General features: G+C 37.8%; 1 protein-coding gene across 4 annotated transcripts in view; it reads right to left on the reverse strand.

Annotated features, from left to right (window-relative positions):
• Nucleotides 1-1085: 1085 nt before the first annotated feature.
• SLC16A7 (solute carrier family 16 member 7) overlaps nt 1086-24416 on the reverse strand; it is a 193410-nt gene continuing 170079 nt past the window's right edge. For all 4 annotated transcript variants that reach the window (XM_062203322.1, XM_062203320.1, XM_062203323.1 and 1 more), the window contains 3 exons: nt 12697-12840; nt 8383-9198; nt 1086-5154 (listed from right to left, as the gene is read on the reverse strand). In XM_062203322.1, the coding sequence (XP_062059306.1) occupies nt 4877-5154; nt 8383-9198; nt 12697-12840 (1238 nt within the window). In that variant the 3' untranslated portion in view covers nt 1086-4876. The remainder of the gene's footprint in view (nt 5155-8382; nt 9199-12696; nt 12841-24416) is intronic.

Here is a 24416-nt window from a genome sequence, read left to right on the forward strand (position 1 = left end):
TATACAACTGATAGCAAAGAAACTAGAACCAAAAAAATGTGAGTTCAGCAAATTATTAATTTCTAATTGTACCAGAAAGATCCCTAACTGAGCCTCTTAGTTTTACAGGGATCTCAAATACCAGATAATACAGACAGATATACGGAGATCAAAATATTAAGAAAAATGAGATGAGCAGAGTAAAGACTGCAATTCTAATCTTCAATTTCAATAACTTTGGTGCTGCTTGCTATTGTGAATGTTGTGGGAAAGAATCTACTTGGAAGGATGTATCAGTGACGTCATTGCACTGACAGAACCTACAGGATGAAATGTAGTGGTACCATGCTGTGAACTGAAGTAAACTTCAATTCTCAAAATTGTCAGGCACCTGAAGAAAATTAGAAATTTCCAGGATAGTAAATGCTAAGGACAGGAAGATCAGGTTTTCTAGATTCTTTAAAATTATATTCAATTTTATGCATGTCTTGCACAAGGAAACTCACGTTAACAGAAAGGAATATTCTACAATATAAGCACCTCACTTAACCAGGACATTTCAAATCTGCTGTCACCTGGGTGCTCGTATTTGTGAAGATGAGTGGCCCTGGCCATGGCTTCAGGAATAAGGCCATTAGGGCAAATCACAAATAAGACCAGATAGATCATGGATGACTTTGTGAAAAATGCAGTGCACCGGATGTGCACCATTCGAAAATAGGTAAGGACAGAGAATTACATTCTAAGAACTTCACGACTCCAGAGGGAGATGACAAAAACAGACACCTGTTCTCTCACTAAAACAAATGGGCAAGAGGAAAATGATACTACAGATGTTCAGAGGAAGCTGTAAGCAAGTTAGTGTGGGGGAAGTTGTATTAACTAGTGAAAAACGTACGTACTATCTAGATGGACCAAATCATTTATACTTCATAACATTTTCTTAGATAACTTAGGGTAATTCTAAAAATAAATATATTTATGAAAATTATAAATCAAATATTCTGAACTAAGTTTTTTTTTTTTTGAGTTATAACAACAACCAATATGGGAATTACTTATTCACAAAAGAAAAATTTACCTTCTAAATTCAACGTCAGGTAAAATATGTTGTGATTGAGTCATATACATGTATCACTGATTTTTTGAGGGAAAATCACAATAAAACAATCATGCCTATTGTATAATCACAATCAATATCTGAAATAATTTGCATTGGCTGGAAAACAAGTCATTTGGATATTACATATTAAGGCTATAGCAAGTGCAGTCTCTTATAAAAGCTAAATAAATCATAACAAAAACCACAATTATACCTAATTGTCTTATCCATAGCTTTACATTTCTGTGCCTATATTTTACCTGCTTTTGCTTCCATAGCTTCTAGTAGGAGGCAGTGTGAACATTCTAGGGGCTCTTTCCGCTTTTAGATAAACCCGAGCTTCCATTTGGTTCTGTCCTATACTATCTTTTAACTTTGAACAATTTTCTTAGCTTCTCTGAACGTGTGTTTTTGCATTCATTCATCTCTCATATCAAGTTAATAACTTCTACCATGGCTTTGGTTTGAGTATAAAAAGGCATTATGTAAGCAAAATGCATGGCATGTACATACTAGTTCCCTTCGCACTTGCATCCTTTTGCCCTATTAAACTGAGCCTAATAATCATGATTTTTATTGTTTTCTTAAACATTTGTAATATTCTACATAAAAGAGAAATTTTTTCTAAAGTGTTTTGAAAGAAAATTAAGAAGTGAAATGTAAAAATCATGTGAACTTATGCTGAGAGAACATCATTCAATGTGAAATACACTAGAACCTGACCCATTATCCCTTAAAGTGTGTTGTTTGGAAACAAAAAGGGTCAGGGAAGAGGGAGGGGGTGGGTCAAGACAAGTCCCTAGTCATTGTTCAATTCCTAAGTTAGTGAGGCATAATTAAGGCTCAATAGTGAAAAATATAAGATGCTCAGGTAATGCAAATGGGAAAATACTGAAACTAGCTAGTGATAATTTGGGAACCAGTTCATGACAACTCTCCTTCTGCACAATTTCAGGATGGAGAATTATGGCTTAGCAAGGATTTTAGCGGCGTACTCTGACAATGCTTCATGCTGTCTTTAACATCCAAAACCTTTTGTTTCCTAGAGGAAAATACATTCAGTGCTAATTGTTGTAGACACAAAAGCAACCTATATTTCAAACTCCATTTATGCTATTATGTAATAATGAAACTTCTGTGCTGATATTCTTTTCTCAATATTTGAAAGACTTTGTTAAGTCAACATATCTATCAGGTTCACAGATTGGAGCAAAGAAACAAGCAGACTCATTTACATGACCCTTGAACAATTCTGAATACTGTAAATAGCACTGATTTCAAGTGTGTAGTGGTTTACTTTTCAACATCAATGTATGGGAGTTAACACATTTATAACTATACAGTATAGTACTACTGCCAGGAGTGACTATGCACTTCACACACATGTGCTTTGAATATGCAAATTTACTTCTCTTTCTTCTCTAATAACTTAATACTTTCAGTCTTAGAAATGAAGAATTAATGAATATAACCAAAGAGCAGCAAAGCAAATGTGAATTGGTTTTGACTTGTCTTATCAGGAAGTAAGTAAATCTCCACGGAGAAGTCCGCTGGAATGCATCCAACAGCAGGTCTTCACTGACAGGTGATAAAAAGGAAATCTTAGATTTCCTTAGACTTAAAACCCTGTGGTCATTACTCTTCTATTTATTTTCCCCTGGGGTCTGATATTTATATTAATATAAAAGTATATTTGAAGAGAATTAAAAACATGTTTTGGAAATGTTTAAACTGGAGAAGTATTAGACAATTTATGCAGCTGGATTTCTTATGACGAATCAGAGTTGAATATGAAAACACTAGCAACAAAAGACAGCTAATTCAAGAATCAAGGATGGGTGAGACTAAATTAAAAACAGCCATATCTTGTCACATTTTCCTGATTTATGTATGTATGATGTTGGCACATCTTCTTTTATTTAATAATTGAAAAATACAAATACTTCTTCATATGCATAAAGCAATATTAAATGAAAAATGGAATTTTATATAGCTTCCTAAATATCAGCTGCATGCTTAATCAGTGCATAAATTTCGTGACTCAAATCCTTAATGTTAACTACTACGAAAGCTTGGTATCCAGGTGCAATCTCACAGGAGTTACAAATAGCACCTGCTTCTACTATAATAATAATAAAAAAAGGAACAGCAAATTCCCTTTGACGTCTTAAGAGTGACATCACTGCAATAATTAAGCACTAAATGCTTCTTTATCAATCATGTTAATTTAAATCTTAGATTTATAGATATACATATTTATAATTTTTTTAGCCATAATGCACAATATCTTTCTTGTTTGAAAGCACTTTCTCACTCAAAATGATATTGATAGGTTTGAAAGCACAGAACTATCATATGCCCCTGTATACAAGTGTGATTCAGATTCCCAGATGTTTTCATATAGATATAAAAATGAGAAACTGCTAAAGCAATCTGGCATGCAATATTTCAAGCTTCTGGCTATTACAATAAAAGTAAACTTTTACTGTAAGTCACACACAGTCTGTAATTCTAGAAGCCATTCTGAACAGATTCCTAGTTCAGTTATGTTTACAGGCATCAGGAAACCTCACCAGTAGAGGGCAGAATTTTCAAATGCTGCCATTCCTATCATACCAGGCGTTTTCGGTGATGCAGTAAAAGGCCAGAGAGGAGAGCTTAGAAGGCTCATTAAAGCCACCTCCCACATTTAGTCAGTTGAATTCTTCATAGCGGAACCTCTGACACTGCTATGTGATAGGGAAAATGAGCATTTGGTCTATTTATAAACCTGTTAACTATGTCTCCAGAATACTCGACTTTGATATTTCAGTATGACATTGGATCTAGATTGAGGCCTGGTTAAAATAAATCCCTAGTTATTACTTTCTGGATCAAGAATTATTAAAGCACTTTTAAAATCACTGGACATAACTCATTGCTAGGTGTCATTTCAATGTTTAATTTGATTCTCACATTAGATAAGAATTCTAAAAATTATTTGAGGGCTCTATAACATCAGGCACTGATGATCCACCTCCACCCACAAGGAAGTCACGCGCATGGATTAATCAAGTCTAAAGATACCCAGGAGTAACAATGGTTTAAAACTGAGATTTCTCTTTATCAAACTTATTTTGTTTATGCAAATGCTTTGTTACAGCAGTCAGCTGATTTTTAAATTAGTCACTCTCATTTTGACTCATGTGCTCATGTTTAAAATCCACACTGTAAAGTAGCATGCAGATATACCACATTTCTTTTGTCACCATGGATTTTTTTTACTAAAAAAGAATAACTATGATAATATTCTTTTTTAATTTATTTATCTTGTTCTCCAGGTACTCTGTACATTTGGATATGAATGTGTGTATGTGTGTGTGTGTGCAGGAGAGAATTCATGTCCCTTCAATTCTATTTTATACCTTAATGTTAAATAAAAAATGAAATAAGAAGAGGCTCATTTATGGGGTTAAACATCTCCCTAACTACTTACACAGGGGTTCAGGATGCAGATCTTTCTAAATAACCAAGACTGGAAGTCCCCTGGAAGACTTTGAAATTAGTATCGTAACCACCACACCCAGAGTCGTATTTGGAAATAAATCTGTCATGTAGATTCCTTGTATGCATATTCTCAAAGTTTAACTACCCACATAAGTTTTTAAAACTAATTTCAAACTTGCCACTGAGGACAGTCTCATCTTCACCCTTCTGTGACTCCTCATTTCAGCTAAAAACCTTTCCAATATTTGAAAACACAAAAACCCATTCCTAAGCAAAGTCATAAACACTGAAATGGAGACGTGACTCTTGCTAAATATTGGTTTCTCTTTCTGATGGAGGAACATCCTGTGTTTCTGGAACCTTGACAGTAACTTCATCATCATGTATGGGTTTGTGCAAGGGTTCACATTCCCTGGAGTCAAGCGCCTGCATTTTCTTCTTCTGTGCTTCTTCCATCTTCTTTTCCCGTTCAAGCAATCTATAGTTTATAGCATTGCCAATCAGCAGCCAAACGCTTGCTGTTACCACAATAGCCCCACAGGCTATGTACATGTATTTATATTCTCTAGTTATGTCCACCAATTTACCTAGGAGACAAAGAACATCATTTAGGCTGGCATAATAAAATAGTCATAAAGTAACAACATTTTCAAGTAAGTTTTTCTCCAAATTGAATACCCCTAATATTTAAATTAATGTCAAATGACTTTAGCAAGGACAAAGTACTCTAGATTACAACATCTATATATGCTTAGTAAAAGCATGAACAAGTCCTCTCAGCATTATATCAGCAGTACATTATATTTATTGGAAATTATTTCCCCAATAAAAAGCAACACAGGCAAAATAAGTAAATATGTGTCTGTGTGTTTATAAACACGTACTTGTGAGAGGTATGTTTTTATATCTATACATGTAGATACAGACATAATCATCTATTCATTTATAGCACACACACTGAGATTTCTTCAGCCTTCCTACACTTCCTTTCCTATTCCATAAAGAGAGGGAAGCTACATTCTTTATTAGAGATGGAAGATCTAAGGGCTTTTACAAAGTTCCTGACAGGCCCTAACATTTACTCAGCACTACACTAAGCACTTTATCTGTAAGATGTCATTTGATCCTTACAATGGATCATTTCTGAGGAGTAATGGAACCATGTGCACATAGCCCCTAAGTGATGGAGCCTGGGCATTCACTGAGGTCTGTATAAATTTCAAGTTCTTAAGAAATCTGCAACATGGCTTCACCCAACCTCTTGGATAAGGTCCGTGGGACCTTGGGGAATAAGTCAGCTTTCCATTTTTATCTGACTTCAAATGATCAAGGCCAAGCTAATTGGGAAGAAGCTACTTGTTCCAGTTGAATACTGAGACTACCAAAAAAATTAACTTGTCCTTTAGTCTGAAGGTTTACTGACTCAAATATTTTTTCAGCTCATCCTCAAACTTAGTTTTGCATACTACATAGGTAAGTATTTTCAAAAAAAGGCTTTCTCAATGTCATATAGAAATCACTTTAAAAGCTGACTAAACAGGGGCAGAGTTGTGGTATAGCAGGTTAAACTGTAACCTATGATGCAAGCATTCTGTAATGGGTACTGGTTTAGTCCTGGCTGCTCCACTTCTGATCCAGCTTCCTGCTAATGCAACTGGGAAAATGGCAGAAGATGGCCCAAGTGCTTGGGCCCTTGCACCCATGTAGGAGATGCAGATGAAGCTCTTGGCTCCTGGCTTTGGCCCTCCTCAGCCCCAGCCATTGCAGCCCTTTGAGAAAGTAAACAGGTGGATGGAAGATCTCTCTCTCTCTTTCTGTCTTTAAATAAATAAATAAATAAATCTTTAAAAACAAAAATGACTAAATAATGGAAAAGTTTACATTTAGTCTGGCAGTTAACACTGAGCATAGGGGACAGGCCAAAAATCTGAGTAACTCCACTGTTAATTAAACATTACACAAGTACAGTGTTTTTCAGAAAATATAGTCCCACAAAAAGAATTTAAAACTTGAACATTTAAAGTCTACGACTACACAATGCCTAGAGGCTGGTGTCATGGCACAACAGGTTGGGCCACCACTTGTGATGCTGGCATCTCACATCACAGTGCTTGTTGGAGCCCCAGATACTCTGTTTTTGTTTTAGCTTCCTGCAAATGGGTGTGGGAAGACAGTGGATGATGGACCAAGTGCTTGGAACCCTGCCACCCACATGGGAGATCAGGAAGCAGTTTCTGACTTGGCCTGGCCCAGCCCTGGCTGCTGCAGCTACTGGGTGATCAATCAGCAAGTGGAAGATTCCTGTCTCTCCTTCTTTCTCTGTTGCTCTGCTTCTCTGCTAAATAAATCTTTAAAAAACAAACAATGCCTTAACTTCAAAAATACATCTATGATGTGTCTTGAAATCTCAGGCTCAGACAGCAGAAATGAATTTATCACAAGTTCCTTCTAAAAGCATTCACATCTGTAATCCAAAAGAATAATCATAAGAAAATTCAACAAAATTTTAATGCTTCTATTCTGACTATTGATCCCTTTCTTCCTTCTGTTTTTCCTTTATATCAAACCAGCTTATCAATTTGAAAGGGTCTTTGGTGGTGCCCAATACGTAGCTAGTCTCCTTTCTGAACAATGTACCATAGCTACATTTATAGGAATATTTGAAAATACTAAGGTAATCTTTGTCATTTAAAAATACGGAATCTAAGTACATGATCAAAAATTAACTTTGCATGATTTTCCTTCATTCTTGCAGTGATGTAAAAATATGCCTTCCTTGAGCATTTAACAAATTCCAAATGATATAAACATGTATTCTAATAAAAAAAAAGATTCTGTTCTTTGTAGAGCATTAGTTTACATTTTTTGAATCCTCTTAATATAAACTTATCTGTATCGCCAATGATAAAATAAGCATTCAATTTTACTTTATTTTTAAATATTTATTTATTTGAAAATTAGAGTTATGGGATTTGGGGCAGTGGGGAGAGAGGCCTTCCATCTACTGGCTCACTCCCCAGATGACTGCAAAGGCTGGGATTGGACTAGGCAAAATCCAGAAATCAGGAGCTTCTTCCTAGTCACCCATGTTGGTGGCAGGGGCTCAAACACCTGGGCCATCTTTCACTGCTTTTCCCAGGCCATTAGCAGGGAGCTGGATTGGAAGCAGCTGGACACAAATCAGCACACATATGAAATGCGGGGCAACACTGCCCACTATGCCACAATGCCTCTCCCCCAACTTTATCCTTGTGTATTTTTCAAATGTACAAAACAACTGATAGAGAAAAAAATCTTGAGAATTATGTTACTAATTATCAATGCTAATTTTTGAAGTTTAGGTATGTGGTACAGTGATGAAGTCATTTCTTGGGACACCCATATTGCAGATCTGAGTTCCTGGTTCAAGTCTTGGCTACTCTTCTTCCCACAGAGCTTCCTACTAAAGCACACTCTGGGATGCAGGGTGATACTCGAATACTTGGGCCCTGGCTTTGGTGTGGCCCAGTATTTGGGGAGTGAACTACTCCTTGGATGATCTCTTTACATCTGCCTGTATCTCCTTCTTTCTAATAAAATGAAAATAAATAAGATTTTTAATAAAAAAATTAAGTTCAGAGATCCAGGCTCTGAAAAAATTTAGGTATAAAATTGACTAATTATGAAAAGCTTTAAAATACACAATAAAACCCCAAATTCCTATTCCCTACATTTCATGCTATTAGTCTTATTACTGAATACATTATTAACTGTAAAGAAAGTCTCCACTAATGGATAATAATTTAATGGCTTTCCTTGAAGAGAACGCTTCTTACCAGCAATAGGAGGGCCAAGAAGAACTGGACCACACTCCACAATTGTGACAAGTCCCACAGCGCTGGAAAACCTTGGAGCACCAACCAGGTCCATAAGCGTTTCAAAGAGGACACTGCTAACACTCCCAAATCCAAGGCCAAAAAATATAGCATACACCACCAGGCTTGTGTAGTCTGTTGCCAGAGGGCACAAGAGATGACATATTCCGGTGAACATGATTGCAAAACTGAAGAAATACTGGATTCGAGGTCGAATGAGTGTGGAGTTTGCAATTAGCCCTCCAGAAGGCCTAGCAAACATATCAACAAAAGCCATAATAGACAGCAAGAAAGCTGCAGAATACTCATCAATTCCCTGATCTTTAGCATAAGGAGCCAAGAATATGATGGGGGCAAAAAAGCCCAGAAACATAATGACGTTTCCCGAGAGGTATATAAGAAATCCTCTGTGCTTAAAAAGGGAAAAGTCTAAATACTTATTAATTTTTTCTGACATTGTTTTCTTCTGGATTTTCTGCAGATTTGAATCTTCTGTTCTTATGCCAGTCTTATTCGTGGAATTAGAAGTAGTCTGTTTTGGTCCGAGGGGTCTCATGAGTGACCCAGCCACACACGCATTCAAAAGTATACCTCCCAAAATCAAGAAGCTTCCCTTCCAACCGTAAGTGTTAAAAAGGTACTGATTGAAAGGAGCCAATGTACTTAAGAAAACAGGGCTTCCTGCCATAGCCAATCCGTTGGCCATGGGTCGTTTCTTATAGAAGTATTTGCCAATTATCGTTAAGGCTGGTTGCAGGTTGAAGGCTAGACCTAAACCTAGAAGGAACATAACAAAAGAGAAAATAAAACCACAAGCACAGGATGCCACCCACAACAGAAATTATTATTCCAAATGTGCATTCAAGTAGGCAGGACTAAAAGTGCAACGTGGGTACTAATTTTGGATAATTATAAGTCTAAACATAATTGTGTAAGAACAAAAAGGTACTCATAGCTGGACACTTGCTATGACAATTTCACGTTCCTTTAATTTTAAACCACAGAAATAAAACCAAGAACTTCTACTGATGGGTGAACTATCATAGAATAGGCTCAAACAGGATGACATTATTAGTTCTTATTAAAACCACTTAGCTCCACAGAGAAATTAATCTCATCCTCTTAATATATGTTTGCATAACCACACAGAATAGATGTCTTTCTTGCAACAAAGAGCACAATTTAAGAATGTGAGTATTTTCCATCTAGAGTTGAAGGAATATGGACAGATTAAAAAGGTCATGTTTTCTAACAATCTTACATCACCCCACAGACATTTCTTTCAACACTATGCAAATAACAAACAGAGAAATACATTTATGCCATTAAATGCATGCTCTGCACACCTCACATTCCACATTTATGCATATAGATGCACATGTGTGTTTACTTAAAAAGATTTTTTTTTGCTTGATACATATTTTAATTTCAGAGACTAAAGCTGATTGCTTATATGAGTTGAAATTCCTGCTGTCTAGGGAACTCCCTGGCAGTCTGGAACATCACCTTTGAGAAATGAGTCACATCAACGTACGGCTCAGTAATAGTAATGAATAAGATCCTCTAAAATCTACATAAAATTGAATTTTACAAACTGCTTCTTTTACCTTCTCAGCCTAGGTATTACTCTACAATATTTTAGAAACTAGAGAAATAAGAATTACTTTAATTTCCTACATTGCCTAAATGGAATTGATATTGCAAAGTGGGTGTTCAGGCTCTGGAACACACGGATCTGAGTACTGCACTCCTTCATGGAAGCACTTTCTGTGAATAAGAGGATTCCTAAAAGCTCTAAAGAAGGAACCTAGACAATGCTTTGGATAGAAACAGAATAGTATACTTTTTTTTTTTTACTTATTTATTTATTTTTTGACAGCGTGGACAGTGAGAGAGACAGAGAGAAAGGTCTTCCTTTTGCCACTGGTTCACCCTCCGATGGCCGCCGCGGCTGGTGTGCTGCAGCCAGCGCACCGCGCTGATCCGAAGGCAGGAGCCAGGTGCTTCCCCCTGGTCTCCCTTGCGGGTGCAGGGCCCAAGCACTTGTGCCATCCTCCACTGTACTTCCTGGCCACAGCAGAGAGCTGGCCTGGAAGGGGGCAACCGGGACAGAATCCGGCGCCCTGACCGGGACTAGAACCTGGTTTGCCAGCGCTGCAGGCGGAGGATTAGCCTATTGAGCCGCGGCACCGGCTGGAATAGTATACATTCTAACTCTATCTCAGCTGCACCTCTGGGATATGTAGACTAAGTGTGAATAGATTGATTTACAAGTAGCTTGTAAGCAAAATCCTAAACTAAAACCCGGGTATTAATGAGAGGCAGCAGGTGATGGTTCAAGTAGTTGGGTCTAGGATACACATGAGAGAGACTTGGATTGGGTTCTTGGCTCCAGGCTTCAGCCTGTTCTGCTCTGTCTGTTTCAGGCATCTGGGAAAGGTACTGTATCAGCAGGTGGGAGTTCTCTGTCTCTATATTTGTCTCTCAAATAAACGAATGCTTAAAACATTAAAAAAAAAAAAAAAACCTAGGTATTGTGTTTCAAAGATAAAGTTTCTTTGTTATGTTCCTCCTTTCCCACCTTCCATCCCCCTAGAAGTTGTGCCTTGGGATGTGAAGTGTTTGTTAACAGAGAGTCCCTTTCTTTTTTCCATTCTGGCATGGTAAAATGAAATCAGTAGATCTGAATCTGCCCCCAACTACTCACCTATTTTGCACTACTGGGCAAAACACTCAGACTCCTGAACTCTAATTCACTTAACAACAACAACAACAACATCAAAAGCGTTTTGCCAAAATCAAGTAAATTCTAGAACTGTAAGATGTTATCTAAATGACATTATGATTACTATTATATTCAATATTTATGTTAAAATAACAAAAAGCTAGGAACTCATTTTTTTATTACACATTCCAACTTCCTAAGCAAAAGGTAATTATTTATTCCATTTTATAGACAAAGAGGCTGAGGTATAAAGGGACTAATCTACCCATGACCCCAAAGATAGTATGTGCAGCATTAGGTTTAAAAGCTAGATATCTCCGTTTTCAGAGATCAAAGTTGGAAGCCAAGTTGGCTAAGAATGATGTAAGGGAAATCCCTCATAGGTACACAATGGTTGGCTCTAGAAGCACGAGTCTTCCAGACTCAAAGAATGGGATTCTATGTTAAAGTAACAATACTGCTATTGGTGTTTCTGGTACAGGGACAATGAAACCATCTTCTCTCTAAATATACTGATTTGTAAACCTGTCATGACTTCTGTGGACCAGTGCATCATCAAGTCCACACAAGGAATGCAGCATTTTCTCCATTATGACAATGCTTAGATGTAAAGTTTAATTTACATGATCAATAAATGACTTGCCATAACAAAAGGGCAGAAAGAAGAGGATATGTTGCATAGAGAAAGATCTTAACATCTCTATTATTGTAGAGATGCAAGAATGTAATGTACGATTTAATATATGTATTTTGGATCACCAAATGATAGATGAGTGTGCAACTACTATACTATACTAATGAGAAATGTGTTCACCTTTTAGTCTATGCACATAAGAGAAACAGTCTCATTATATATTTACGTCTGATTTTTTTGGTCAGATTTTTCTTAAAACTTGAATGTAGACTTTTTAAAAGCAATTTATTATGCAGAACAGCAAAAATAATAATTTCCAAATGTACATATTCAGGTCAGTTCGAGTAAAAAAAAAGACACTATGTATGAGAAACAATGATAACGAAGTGAAAGCCTGTCATTCTAAATATCTGTGTTAGTTTCAAATGTGACTTACCTGGCTTTTAAATAGAATCACTTAGGTAAAAAAGAAGGGAAAGGTTAAAGAACTCTAATGTTCACCAGAACACAGACAATAATCATTTTATTGTTGAAATTAAATCACTGTAACCAGAAAATATTTGTTTGCACAATTTTAACATTTTACAAGTCAGATAGATACTCTCAGTGGGAATGAGAAAAAAATTAAGTTTTAAAAAACATTATCATTTTTTAGCTCCAGGAAGTCTATATCCACCACACAATCTGAACTAGCAGAAGAGTAAAGAATGAGCAACTAAAAACGAGCCTAAGTTGTTTTCTTCTTAGCATTTGATAATATACCTCAATGCACTAGATGAATATACTTAAAAACACCATTGTTTATAAAAGTAAAGTCACAGAAAATATCAAGAATTTCTGTTGTTCGTCCTCATAGGGTTCTTTAGACAACAGAAGTATTAAGAAGACGATAAGCTGAAAAGAAAACCTGGCTTACCTACAATGAATCCCATAGTGAGGTAAAGCTGTATTACACTGGTACAGAAGGAGGCCAAGACCATTCCCAAACAGCATAGTAAACCTCCTGCCATCACCACCGGCCGGCTGCCATATTTATTCACCAAAACACTACTTATGGGACCTAAGGTGGAATGCAAATTAAGAAATATTCAGTTGTTGGGTTATTTACCTATTTATTCATGTCCAACATCTATTACTTTTTAATTTGAGAAAGCACAGTTTAATCATGAAAATACTAATTCACATTGAATGGAGTGGAGACATCTCACAATATTGCATAAATAACGTGTGATTATTTAAAAAATTATTTATTTCATTTTCTTTGAAATGAAGACACAGGCACATACACACACACAGAGAATGAGAGAGAGAGAGAGAGAGAGAGAGAGAGAGAGAAAGAGAAAGAGAATGAGAGAGGCAGAGACAGAGACAGGAATCTTCCATCCCCAAATTCTGTAACAATCAAGGCTGGGCCATGGTGAAGCTAGGAGCTCAAAATCAATCCATGTCACCCTTAGGGGAGCAGGGATCTGACTACTTGAGCCATCAACACTGCTTCTCAAGGTCTGGATTAGCAGGTAACTAGAATTGGGAGCCTGAGCTGGGACTCAAATTGAGGTACTCCAATATAAGATACAGGTATCTTGACTGATGTCATAACCACCATGCCAACTGACTTTTAACCCTGACTAGTTATTTTTCACCATATATGTGAAAGCATATAAAAGCAAGTTAGAGGTGTTCAACACATAATTTATTATGAACATAACCCTTCAGATATTGATGAAAAAAATTTTCAACAGAACATAGCTAAAGTGTCTAAAATATCTAAATAAATACAAGCAAATTTATGTACCAAAAATCTAGGGATTACACAAATGACATGTCTCTGTTAAAAGTTAATTTTCAGAATAATGTATATGTATATATAGACACATTATATATTTTATACATTAGGCACAGATGCCATTGATTACAGTTCAAAATTTTAAATTATTTTCAGTGTGAATTTCAATACATTTCATTGATTCTAAAATACCAGCTATTTTCATCCTATATTACATTAACAGTGAGCATGGCTTACATTTGATGGCTTCTTCTAATGTCTGTTCATCAGGTGGCAGTCATAGGTAGCAGCATAGCCATCAAGGTTTATGTAAGCCTGAATTTGGTTATGATTTATTGTGACTTGATTGGACAATGTTTAAATCTTCAAATTTCAATCAAAGCATTTAAGAAGCATTTCGTAAACTTAATTAACTTTAAAGAGGAACCCAAGAATGATACATATTTTGCAAACACTTAACTATAACTTATAAGAATATCTTCCACTTAATTTACTAAAAAGAAGTAAATCTTTAAGAACAAGTTTTAGGCCGGCACCGCGGCTCACTAGGCTAATCCTCCGCCTTGCGGCGCCGGCACACCGGGTTCTAGTCCCGGTCAGGGCACCGGATTCTGTCCCGGTTGCCCCTCTTCCAGGCCAGCTCTCCGCTGTGGCCAGGGAGTGCAGTGGAGGATGGCCCAAGTGCTTGGGCCCTGCACCCCATGGGAGACCAGGAGAAGCACCTGGCTCCTGCCATCGGATCAGCGTGGTGTGCCAGCCGCAGCGCGCCAACCGCGGCAGCCATTGGAGGGTGAACCAATGGTAAAGGAAGACCTTTCTCTCTGTCTCTCTCTCACTGTCCACTCTGTCAAAAAAAAAAAAAAAAAAAAAAAAAAGAACAAGTTTTACTATTTACTCTCATAATACAACTCTTTGTGGACAGAGGTCCTGCACAGGAAGTTAGTGCACAGTGAATCCTGTTGTTAATTTAACCATTACCTGTCTTGAATGTTGAACAGTTTTCTTTGTCATACAATTTGTTGAACTCTTTACTTATTATATTCTTCTGTGTTTAAAGTTAATTCCATAGCCTTGGCAACTCATGACGACAGCCTAGGATGGTTACTGGCGCCATAAACTAGAGTGTCAATTTGTTGGGTCAACAACAGGAGCCACTGTGCACTTGCTCCTCATGTGGGATCTCTGTCCTTAATGTGCTGTACATTTTGATTTAATGCTATAACTAGTACTCAAACAGTATGTTTCACTTTGTGTTTCTATGTGGGTGCAAACTGTTGAAATCTTTATACTAAATTGATCTTCTGTATATAAAGAGAATTGAAAATGAATCTTGATGCAAATGGAAGGGGAGAGGGAGCGGGAGAGGGGAGGGTTGCGGGTGGGAGGGAAGTTATGGGAGGGGGAAGCCATTGTAATCCATAAGCTGTACAATGGAAATTTATATTCATTAAATAAAAGTTAAAAAATAAAAAAAAAGTTAATTGAAAATAGATCTTAGTAAAAAAAAAATAAGACTGGGAATAAGAGAGGAAGGAGGAAGAGGGGTGGAAGTGTGGTTGGGAGGGCAAGTATGGTGGGAAGAATCACTATGCTTCTAAAGTTGTATTGATGAAATGCATGAAGTTTGTATTCCTTAAATAAAAGGTTTATTTGGGAAAAAAAAAGAAGCATATGGAAAAAGAGATCAAATGAATCCTGATTTTGTCTTAAAAATCTGTTGACAAGAGCATCAAAGTTTAGAGAATGGGTTCAACTAATTAGATGATGTTGCAAAGAAAATAATGGACCTCTCTTTGAATAAAGATAATTTGCCTCATCCGTAAGAGAACAACCATGGTGTGAGATGCACACATTAAGGACCTTAACTCAAAAGTAACTTGGAAGAGTCATACACTGAATGAGAATATGTTTTGGGAATTGATTTAACATGCACATACGGTTTTTGACATATGTTATATATTTGTGTGTATATGTATAAAATAGTCAGGAGTGATTAAAATCGTGAAAATAATCTGTTAAATTAAGTTTAAAAAGTGCTTTTGGTAATTAAAATAGGATATCTAAATATTAAGGAAGTGTTGTGCCTCACTTTAATGGGAAACATTTTTTCCATTGTTGTTGTGTCATAAAATAGCAGTGTAACTTAACAATTGAGGCTATCTTAGAGTCAATGAAAGTATTTATTATCTTATAGGTCCTATCAATGTGCTTACTTATCTTCAGTCTACTTGTTCACACCCCACATTACTGCAATGGTCTGGGCTGGGCCAAACTCAAGCACACAGAGCCTGGAACTCCATCTGGGTGTCCCACATGGGTGGCAGGGGCCAACCAGCTGGGCCATCTTCCATTGCTTTCCAGGTACATTAGCAGGAAACTGGATCTGAAGCAGAACAGCTGGGATTTGAACTGCAGCGCTGATATGGGAGGCAGGGGTTGCACGTAGAGGCTTAACCACATGCATCAAAACACCGGCTCCTTTTCTTTGTAATTTAAGAATTAAGCTTCAGTTCCTAACAGTATAATATATTTTGAAAGGACACTGGTAATAACACATAATTTTGGAAAGAGATAACTTCAAAACAAACAGAATACAACATTTTGCATTTATGAGTAGACAAAACAAAACTTCAAAAGGCCATATGAAAACAAGTGTTGGGAGAAAAAAAGCCAAAGAAAATTGTGCAAGGTGTATTAAAACAATAAATTCTGTCCCTGAAGTGGCACAGGTCAACAGAAAAACTGATGAAAAGAAATTACACTCATACACACACATATCTAAATGTATGCAAGTATGTATCTGTATAATATAGGACATGCACATATAATTAGGAAATTAGCTTATTTAAAAAGCACATAACTAACTCAAGCTCATAGCTTTCTATGAGAAAGTGAGAATCTGAAGGAATTCATTTGCTTTAATCAAACATTGAGCTTAAGTGTGCAAGTTTCATACTACTCCATTCTTTTCCTTTTCTTCTGATTACTTACCTGATTCATTTCAGCTTAACTGACACAGTTCAATGAAATATCTTAGAATCCTCTACAAAATCATTTGGCTCAAAGAATAAAATAATAACACACAACTAAAATCCTTAATGCATCAGAGCCTACAGAATATAATCAATGTAATTTTAAGGACCATGATGGATGCTGTGAAAAACTGACTATTATAATGGATTTAAAGGCATTTACCAATTATTTAGACTAATAAAAATGATCTATTCTCAGTATTATTTTTAGTATGTATTCTATTTTCTATGTGTGGTACCTGAATAACAAATGGACAAATGGGTTAAATTATTTTATTTTATAAATGTATTTGCTTAAATTGTGTAAATTTAAATTTGAACATAGGCTATGAATCACAAATTAATCTCTAATGTATGACAAATAATTCTATCTATAGGTAGGGATAATCACATCAAGGCTTTTTTCCTCATGTGTGATTAATTAAGGGTAATCACTAAAGAAAACATTTAGGTGTTGGCAATTTTTTTGAGGATGCTTTAATAATTTCCATAGGAGCAACTCCTAAGATACAATGAAGTAGAATTTTAACAAATACTTTTATTTAAATTATATACTTTAGTTAATGATGTTCTGTAGGCATGTATTTACATCTAAAATGATTTTCTAGCAAAAGAGTGAAGAAGTATTTAGAAATAATCAAGTCTGGAGAAAACTCTAACAAGCAGTTAAAACTCACAGCATAGAATCATTATTCGAGGACCTAAGAAAAGTGCTGTCCAGTGGCCATGCACATGAAACCTCCTTGGGAAGCAGTTTCAAGCTGGCACTGTGTTCCCCTGGAGAAGCCACCTCCTGCTGGAACCCTGTCTTGGCTGCCCTTCCCAATGCTGCCCCTTTTCAGCATGAAGTCAGATGGGTTAACAGCCAGCCAGAGTGGTCCCAGTGAAATTTGGGGTGTAGAGTATTTACTTCCCCCCAAAAAGTTAACATTAACGAGATCAAAATGTCCACCCTCCTTCCTTAGGAATCTACAAATTTACCATGAGAATACCAAGGGGGTGTTGATTCCATCTTTCTGAGCTCACAGTTTATTTGGAAAACAAGTTACCTATCTCACTCTTCTGGATTTTTTTTTTTTTTTTTTTTTTTTTTTTTTTTTTGATCATGAGCAAGCCAGATAGGATAAAGGACTGTAAATAAGATCTTTTGATGGGTTTTGTCCCTGCCTTGTAACTGAATGTCAATCTGATTGTCACGTTTTTTCAAAAAATTCTGCTTAAAACTCCAACTACCACAGAACACTTGGGGTTTTTTTTCTCTTTTGGAAGCCCCCCTCCATGTCACTCTGGCATGATCTTTGACTATAATAAATCTTGCTTTTAAATCTCAAAAAAAAATAAAAAAAAAAAAAACTCTTTATCCCTTAAAACTAATTGTTTGTCAAATGCTATGAAAGATACCTGATCTGTAATAGTTGTGGATAAAACCTATCATATAGAACAAAGACTTTGGTGCAAAGAATCTCTAAATGCTTAATATTAGCTTGATGAGGCCGGCGCCGTGGCTTAACAGGCTAATCCTCCACCTTGCGGCGCCGGCACACCGGGTTCTAGTCCCGGTTGGGGCGCCTAATTCTATCCCGGTTGCCCCTCTTCCAGGCCAGCTCTCTGCTGTGGCCCGGGAAGGCAGTGGAGGATGGCCCAAGTGCTTGGGCCCTGCACCCGCATGGGAGACCAGGAGAAGCACCTGGCTCCTGGCTTTGGATCAGCACGATGAGCCTGCCGCAGCAGCCATTGGAGGGTGAACCAACGGCAAAAAGGAAGACCTTTCTCTCTGTCTCTCTCATTATCCACTCGTCAAAAAAAAAAAAAATTTAGCTTGATGAGCTAATTTTTAGTGTAAAATGCACACTACCCAACGCCTCTCTCCATTCTACAAGCAGCTTGGTTTACTGTATTAATGTTTGTTACTGGTGAATGGCAGGGTTCTTGTCTTTACGCAAGAAAGAATTCAGGCGTGAGACAGAGAGTAGTGGAAAGTAAAGTAGCGAAGTTTATTAGGGAAGGGACATCCATAAGAATGGATGGGCACCTCTCCAGACAGAACCTGAGAGAGAGTGCCCAGTCGCTTGGACTGGGGGAAGAGCAAGGTTACATGGTTGAGTGGAGAGATACACCTGGGCAGACCAGGTGGGCGGCTCAACAGAGAGGCAGAGGGCTGATCCCGCAGTCTGGTTGAGGCCAAGGGTTTTTAAGCAGATGGGTCTTGCTTCCCCACCTCTGCTCCTCTTGGAACAAAGGACTTTTTGGATGTAAATAGAAAAACTCCAGGGAGAAAACTCAGATAGGAGTTTATCAGACAGGGGGAAGTCTGGCTGGTGCTAGGCCGGTTAGAGGAGAGCAGGGAGGGCGTTTGAAGTGCAGATACTGGGCTGCACCTGGAAGGTTATCAGGCAGAAGGGGCAAGGACCCCCACCTGGCAAGTTATCGGGTAGGAGGGGCAGGGCAGGATGTGAACACTGGGCTGCCCCTGAAACCTTACTGGGATGACTTTGAGATGCATATGCTGGACATAGACGTCTTCTCTTTAGGCCTTTGTCACACACACATAAGCTCATATCTGACTTCCTACCTAACATGTTGAAGGATGCAAATGCAATAAAAACAATAAATTTCCAAAAGCATAAATTTTTTGTTAAATATGAGCTACCCTCACAGGTGTCCCTTTTGAATAAGCTTAAGACTGAATTATATTCTAAGCTCATTCCTTCATTTCTTTATTTAATTCAATTGTTTAGGAAGTTTTCCTCAGCATGCCTTTTTTGAACAATCACAATGTTTCATCATTAGTTATATCAAAAATGAAAATGTTCTACCTGCAGAGAGTTCTATATGAGGACATATCTAAGTAGAGGAAGGGTACTGTTCATCAAAATGCTTTGTTCTATTTGTTCATCAAGCACACAAAAACATGAAGTGAAATAACAGTAAGGTCTTCTTTCTAAAAAACATTCACAAAGGTAATCAAGCTATATCTAAATCAGACTGGTATAACAATTTTTATCTAGGTATTTTAATTTAAATTGATTTTATTTATTTGAGACAGAGGGAGAAGGATGGGAAGGGAGGAAAGAAAAGGGAAACTGGGAGGGAGAGGAGAAGGGAAAGAAGGTGGAAGAGGGAACACACTCTCCCATTACAGGTTCACTGCCTGCAATAGCCAGGGCTGGGCCAGGCCCAAGCCTGGAACCAGGAACTCAATCTAGCTCTCCCACATGGGTGGCAGGAATCCAACTATTGAGCCATCAGTACTTCCCAAGGTCTGTGTTAGCAGGAAGCTGGAATCAGGAGCTGGAGCTGGAGCTGGAACTTGAATCCAGGAGTATTCTGATATAGGATGTAGGCACCCAACTACCAAGTCAACTGCTAGGCCAAATGCCCACTCCCACCTCAGAAATTTTAGTGCCAAGAATCATAGCCATTTTAATGAAACCATGAAGAATAGTTTCATCTGTGAAAAGTGACAGGATCACAACTATTACCTATACATCTGCTACATATTTGTCTTCTGAAAAGTAACTAGCAAACAGTTTTTTATGGTTGTGGCTTCATAAACATTCTGGCAAGGAAGGTTTTATGAATTCTTGTGAATTACAGGAAGTGTTGTGCCCATACATATAGCTTCTGTTGCACTTATAGTTGGTAACATACACAATAAACATTATTTATTTAATTTATTTTGGTCACACATTCTATTCTGATTTCCTTGAAGGTGGCTGTCAAATATCAATATGATTCATCAACATTTGTATTACTCTTTGCAGAGTGTGTGCTAAGAATTGAATGGGCACTACTGCAAATGCTTTTCATGACAATCCTATAACATAATTACCTAATTAAAGCCATTTAACAGTTAATGAAATTGAGATGCAAAGTGTTTAAATAACTTGTTCAAGGTTACATCAGTAGTAAGAGGTGGAATGTGAATAGGAGTCCAGGGTCATCTGATTACAAAGCTTGTGCTTTTAATTTCTTTCCAGTAAAGATTTAACATTTAAGAGATAAGACTGCTATCCTTAGAAAGGCCTGTTAGCAAGGTTGACTCTTGGCTGGCATTTCAAAGTGTTTCTATCATTTCCTAAGTGATAAGACTAACTGCCAAAAATGTACAATGTATTTTATGCTGACCACTATACAAACAACATGCTTATGATAATCTCTTTTATATGTCTCATGCTCAATTTTCCTTTTGGGAGACTGGAATCTTGGTACATGGTAGGCAAAGAATATCTATGTGATCAGCTCACCAATTAAAAATCCAAACATGGAGGCTCTAAATATAGTTTCTTGCTAGTCAACACTATAGCTGTTGTCTTAACTAGTTGGTGGTGGAATTGAGCCCATCTCCTATGACTTCACCAGGAGAAAGTTTGTAGGCTTCTATCTGGTTTTCTCTGGATTTTATCCTACTGTTGATTTTATTTTGTAGTCCTTCAATGTAATAAACCGAAGCCATGAACAAGAGTAAGTTGAGTCCTGTTATTCCTTCTAGAAAATCTGCACTGTTCAGACCTGAGAGTGGCCCTGTGGTGATGAAGACAATTACTATATCATTTCTCTCTTATGCATATAAACAGATTTCTTTGCTACATACTTAAAACTGTATGACAAACACACACATATGAGCTGTCATATTCTTTTGCAGACTGTTACAGTGCTTTGTCAACATGAACTCAAAATGTTTATTCTTATTTTCTCTCATATTGCATGAATCCATGAAAAACTCTATGAGAAAAGTTGGATATATATCATATAACAAGCACTCTCTCTCAGGTTCTGTCTGGAGAGGTGCCCATCCGTTCTTACGGATGTCCCTTCCCTAATAAACATTGCTATTTTACTTTCCACTACTTTCTGTCTCACATCTGAATTCTTTCTTGCATGAAGAAAAGAACCCTGGCATTCACCAGTAACATTTTGACTCAGCTCTTTAAAAAAAAAAAAAAAAAAAAAAAAAGGTTTATTTTATTTATTTGAGAGTTACAGAGAGAGAGAGGGAGAGTCGGAGAGAGATCTTTCATCAGCTGGTTCACTCCCCAAATGGCCATAATGGATGGGGTTGGGCCTTGCTGAAAACAGGAGCCAGGAACTTCTGCCAGGTCTCCCACATGGATTAGGGGCCTAAGCACTTGGGCCATCCTCCTCTACTTTCCCAGGTACAACAGCAGGAAACTGGATCAGAAGTGGAGTAGCTGGGACTCGAACCCACATCCATTTAGAGGCTGGCATTGTAGGTAATCGGTTAACCCAGTATGTCACAATGCCAGTCCCTCAGCTTTCAACTAGTATTTCAAGTGTATAAGTTGATATTAAAATAATTTGAATGAATAGTTTGAGTATCTGTGGAAATCAAGGAAAAGGCTTTGTAACATGCTAGGTAGACACTTTCTGCAATGGCCAGAGTTGGGTTGATCCGAAGACAGGAGCCAGGAGCTTCTTCTGGGTCTCCCATGTTGGTACAGGGGCCCAAGGAATTGGGACATCTTCTACTGCTTTCCCAGGCCATAGCAGGGAGCTGGATTGAAAATGGAGCAGTTGGGACTCAAACCAGCCCAAATGGGATGCCAGCATTGCAGGCAATGGTTTTACCCACTACACCACAGCCCCAGCCCCTAAGAAGATCTTTATATCACCTTCATTCACAAATGAGAGCTTTATGGAGTACAGTATTCTGGGCTTACAGTTTTTTTTCTTTTAAGACTTGGACTATATCTCACCAGTTTTCTGATGAGAAGTTCACCGGGAGTCTAATTGGAGATCCTCTCTGAGAGTAATCTGGCACTTGTCTCATGCATATTTTAGAATCTTCTCTTTATGTTTTACTGTGGAAAGTTTGACTACAGTAATTATTTATTAATTATTAACATGTGTCATGTTAAGTATCTTTTCTGGTCATGTTTGTTAGGAGTTCTGTGTGCTTCCTGTACTTAGACGTCCCTTTATTTCTCCAAACTGTGGAAGTTTTCTGTAATTATTTCACTAAATCGACTTTCTAGTCCATTCTACATTTCCATACCTTCAGGAACTCTAAAGACCCAGGATCTAGGATGTTGGGTCATTTGAGAGTATCCCATAATCTCCAGGACTGTTTTTAAGTTTTTTATTTATTTTTTTCCCCAAAGATTTGTCTTCCAATTCGAATATTCTTTCCTCTGCCTCACCAAGTCTGCTGTCAAGGCTTTCCACTGCATTTTTTATTTGATTTATTGATTTCTTCATTTCTAATATTTAATTTTGATTTCTCTTTAAAATCTCAATTTTGTGGGACAAATTTTCATCCATGTCATGTAAAGTTTTCTTTAGTTTGTGGATTTGCTTCTGTATTTTTTGAATAATTCTATGATTAATTTTTTGAATTCTGCTTCTGCATTTCCTCAATCTCTTGATCTTTGTAATTGTTGTTATGTCCCTTTGGGAGATGGGGGGTCATGGTGTCTTCTTTATTCTTGTTTCTTGAATTTCTGCACTTATTTTTAGGCACTTGCAGAGTTGACTTTTGTTTTTATCCTCTGATGACTTTTATCTTAAGCCAGGCCTCTGTGGCTTAGTGGAATATCTGAACTTTCAGTGAATACCAAGGAGTGTTTGGGGGGTGTGGTCAGTGCTCCAGGGTGAGCCGAATATAAACAGTAACACTCAGGTTGAGCGTGGTAGATATCAATACTTAGCTACAGTCTGCCCCTTCTCATGTAACCAACAAGTCTGCAAAGTCCCAGCACATAAGGTTCCTACAGTCATTGGGTCCAGGGGTTTCTCTCTGCCTGCCAGCCTGTCCAGGCAACAGGGAGGCAGACGATCCTGGAGACAGTGCCACCTAGGCATCTTGATTCTGGGAGGCTATGGGCACCTCGTGGTGCTACGTAGTTGTCCAGCCACCTCCCAGCGAGGCTCAAAGCCAGTGGGCACTGCAGATTGTTCCCTCCACTAGAATCTCTGGATCACATGCATACACAAGAGCCACTGCCAAATGTTTCTCCTTGCCCGCCACTGTCACCAGTACTGCCAAGAAGATGGTGTCCTATCTCAGCCAGTGGCTGTGTCCCGGCACAAAGGCTTCCACAGCTGCTGCCCAAACCCAAAATGATGCCTGCCCTTTCTCAGATGGGCAGCAGGCACTGTGGTGGGGCAAGATAAATGTGAACCCTCTTCTTCCACTGGATCTGTGGGCAACCACTAGCAACCGCTAACCCTCAGAGCTGTAGTCTGAACTCACGCCACACTATCCCTTTGGCTATATCACCATGAGTTGCTGAAGTCTTGTCTCACCTCTTTCTACAAACTGCCACCTGCTCTGGCTCTCAGCTGGTGCAGCCATGTTCATGTTCATGTGGTGCGTGCACACCCTCCACACAGGTCCACGGTGTTCCTCTTCCTCTTGTAGGATTTCCAGTGTGGTTCTCTCTCCGATTCTCCACTGAGAGTGCACTTTCGACACTTTTTTTTTTCTTACTCTTTATTCCCAGCCTAGCACAGAAGGTTGTTCCCTATCTGCCATCATGGAATCTATCCATTTTCCACACATTTTTGAAGTCCCTTATAATTAATGCATAGTAGAGACAAAGGGTACTGGAAAGTAAGGTGGCTTGCAAATTCATCTTTGCAATGCTGTTCCCACAGATTCACATGCACACATGTATACACAACACACACACAGACACACACACATATATAATATATATATATGTACATATATATATATATATATTTTCCTTGTGTTGTGGTCTTTGCAGATATATGATCTCCTTAGATCATTTTTCACCATCACAGTATGTGAAAGTCCCCCAAACCTTAATGAGTGTTGCACGCTATTCAAAAATA

Source organism: Lepus europaeus, chromosome 10 (genome assembly GCF_033115175.1).
Source record: "Lepus europaeus isolate LE1 chromosome 10, mLepTim1.pri, whole genome shotgun sequence".
NCBI lineage: Eukaryota > Metazoa > Chordata > Mammalia > Lagomorpha > Leporidae > Lepus > Lepus europaeus.